We start from the raw sequence: 3134 nt of genomic DNA, 5'->3' as shown, positions 1-3134 counted from the left end.
AAATCACAAAAAAACTGGGCTGTGGCCGTGGACCTAGTTATCAGCCTCTCCACGTACAGTACTCTTCTGATGGAAGTCGGTCGTTGACCACATTGACCACGCCGCGCTGAGAGCACCAAGGCAGTGGACGATGGCGAGGCCTAGGAAGGGGACGACGCGGAGCCTAGGAAGACGTGGCAGTGGATGTCCACGCGGAGAGGAGTACGAGGGTTCACTGGTTCGGCTGCGACGTGAGGCTGCCGTCGCCACAGAATAACAGGGGGTGTGGGTGAGTAGAGGGATACCCGGGGCCAGCGGTGGGAGTAGTAGGGGGCGGTGAGGCCTCCACGGCATCACAGCCGGCCACGAGAGGCAGGAGCACGCGGCACGACCGTCGCTGCTTTGGGCGGCTGGAGCAAGAAGACCATGAAGGAAATATGCCCTAGAGGCAATAATAAAGTTATTATTTATTTCCTTATATCATGATAAATGTTTATTATTCATGCTAGAATTGTATTAACCGGAAACATGATACATGTGTGAATACATAGACAAACAGAGTGTCACTAGTATGCCTCTACTTGACTAGCTCGTTGATCAAAGATGGTTATGTTTCCTAACCATAGACATGAGTTGTCATTTGATTAACGGGATCACATCATTAGGAGAATGATGTGATTGACATGACCCATTCCATTAGCTTAGCACCCGATCGTTTAGTATGTTGCTATTGCTTTCTTCATGACTTATACATGTTCCTATGACTATGAGATTATGCAACTCCCGTTTGCCGGAGGAACACTTTGTGTGCTACCAAACATCACAACGTAACTGGGTGATTATAAAGGAGCTCTATTGGTGTCTCCGAAGGTACATGTTGGGTTGGCGTATTTCGAGATTAGGATTTGTCACTCCGATTGTCGGAGAGGTATCTCTGGGCCCTCTCGGTAATGCACATCACTTAAGCCTTGCAAGCAATGCAACTAATGATTTAGCTACTTGCTGGTTTTCTCGTCAGGCCCTTGATCTGAAGAAGCTACAAACACCTTTATATGAAGAATTCTACAATAAAGTGAATGCCGGGAGCTCTCATGGAGTTGATCAAACTTCCAATGGTAAATTCATAAATAGTCCGAAACTACCCCCTCGTGGAAAGTCGCCTCCAGGTAAGATGAGGGGAGGTCCAGCGGTGGCAACGCCTTGTGATACCATTTTGAATAGCAGTACGATGGCTGAAAGTTGCAGCAGGCAATTCTCAAGAGACGGCGGTGTAGATAGCAGCCGGATTTTGAGAGAAATAGCTTCCCCTCAGCTCAATGAGCTTGGGGATAAAGTTCATATTGATGTCCAAGATAGCCCAAGGTTTGCTTACATACCTAACCTTGCTTCGATGACTGAAATTATGTGCAAAAACCTTAGGTGCATTGCATCTCTGCTAGCACTGGTACATGATCTAATAGGGGACTTATTTCTGATAACAGCATCAGCTTTGCTGAGAGGCAACGAAAATGGAAAGAGGAGTTGGACCAGGAGCTTGAGAGGGAAAGAGGTAAGTGTAGCTTCTGTTACCTACTCCTAAGTAAGTCGACTCATGAAATAGTTTATTGAATGTTGATTTCATTTCACCAACAGTGATGAGGTTAGCTGGCTGTGGCAAGACACCGTCTCCAAGTAGACGGCCCAGCATCGGGAAGCGAGAGCGCCATCAATAGACAGCAACACTCGTTCCACAGTGACCGAAGATAGCTATACAGTGCTAGTGACTGGCGGCAACAGCAGTACAGTCTGCAAGGCTTCATTGTTCGCCACACAGTGCATATCCAGATGGCTGCCCGAATCAGGCTGGTGCAAGTAGATCTTCTTCCAACTTCAAAGAGGACCGGGGTAGGGGGCAGCCTTCTGGACTCATGGCCATGACCATAGCGCTACCCGAAGAACGGCGTACTAACCTGGGAGAACGTTGTGCTGACAGTTTCCTGCCAAGGGTTGTGGCATTTTTCATTCTTTGCGGTGCTATGCGTGCTCCGTTTCAGTCGCATGGCTTATATTTGAGGCCTATATATTGAAAACAAAGTTTGTTGTATAGATTTTGGGTTGGCGAGCAACATGGGGCATGGGGCTTGGTTTTGTATGGAGCTTGTTTATGGAAAGCGTGTAATAAGCCAAGTAATGCAGATTGTGGAAGATTTCGTTTGTTGATTGTTAATTTCCTTCAGGCGCTTCAGTTTGGTGAAGTTGTTGTACACTCTGAGCAGCTGCAATACTGAACACATGCCACTATGTAAGTTTGATTCTCTCTCTCGCTGAAAGTATAAAATGATACGAGGATATGATTTGCTTCTTTCTCATTCGAGCTGAACAAAGCAACATCAGGGCCTGCATACTCTGCTACACACTTAACATTGCTGAAGAAACGTTTAATCTGCTAAAAAAATTGGAAATTGGTGAAATTGCTCTTTGTTGTGTTCATCGAGTAGACAGGATTACATGAAAGAGGACAATGAGAAAACAGAGAAGGGAGGGCGACAGTTTCAACACCAAAGTCCTGTTTAGGGGAGGGAGTACAAAAAAATGGGTTAACGACTTGAGATCCTCCAAGTCCCTTTTTTTTTTTGACAGAGGGATCATCCAAGTCCTTGTACAAGAGAGGTGCTTATATTCATGTGAGCATTTACAAGAGGCGACATAAAGAACTTATAACTATTATACAATGTTGATGTATAAATGTATTGCTTAGTCTCTTCTAACAGATCGATCTTTTGATTGCATTGGCTAAAGCATGCACCTCTACATATAACACATACTTTTACTGTACTGTCTAGATCTTGCCCTGCTTGTTTCGGCTTTAGGCTGGCAAGTCTTTTGCCCGGTTAAAAAAAAAACAGATTCTTGCAGGAAAAACTAGAAGCTGAAACAAAACAACTATTTGGAATTAGCTTTGCCAAAAAAGGTGAATCTGAATTCAGACCATTTTTAGTGCAATTACCCAAAGTACGATCCCAGTATGCGTTAGCACCCCCCTTGAATCCCACACTAAACAAAAACACAAAACCACCGTATGCTAGCCCCCTCCCCCCAGCCCACCTCGAATCCCACACTAAACCAAAACACAAATTATGCATGCCCTTAGCGATTCTTCACATATTTTGGGTGCA

General features: G+C 45.2%; 1 protein-coding gene across 1 annotated transcript; it reads left to right on the top strand.

Moving 5' to 3' along the window:
• Positions 1–984: 984 nt before the first annotated feature.
• On the top strand, positions 985–2185 carry LOC123103655 (mitogen-activated protein kinase kinase kinase NPK1). The gene is made up of 3 exons (XM_044525305.1): positions 985–1341; positions 1461–1528; positions 1612–2185. The coding sequence occupies exons 1-3, from the start codon at positions 1151–1153 to the stop codon at positions 1689–1691; spliced, it is 339 nt and encodes a 112-aa protein (XP_044381240.1). The 5' UTR covers positions 985–1150; the 3' UTR covers positions 1692–2185.
• The last annotated feature ends 949 nt before the right edge of the window (positions 2186–3134 follow it).

The sequence above is a fragment of the Triticum aestivum genome, chromosome 5A (genome assembly GCF_018294505.1).
Source record: "Triticum aestivum cultivar Chinese Spring chromosome 5A, IWGSC CS RefSeq v2.1, whole genome shotgun sequence".
NCBI classification, from domain to species: domain Eukaryota; kingdom Viridiplantae; phylum Streptophyta; class Magnoliopsida; order Poales; family Poaceae; genus Triticum; species Triticum aestivum.
This window is presented reverse-complemented; position numbering and strand designations above follow the sequence as displayed.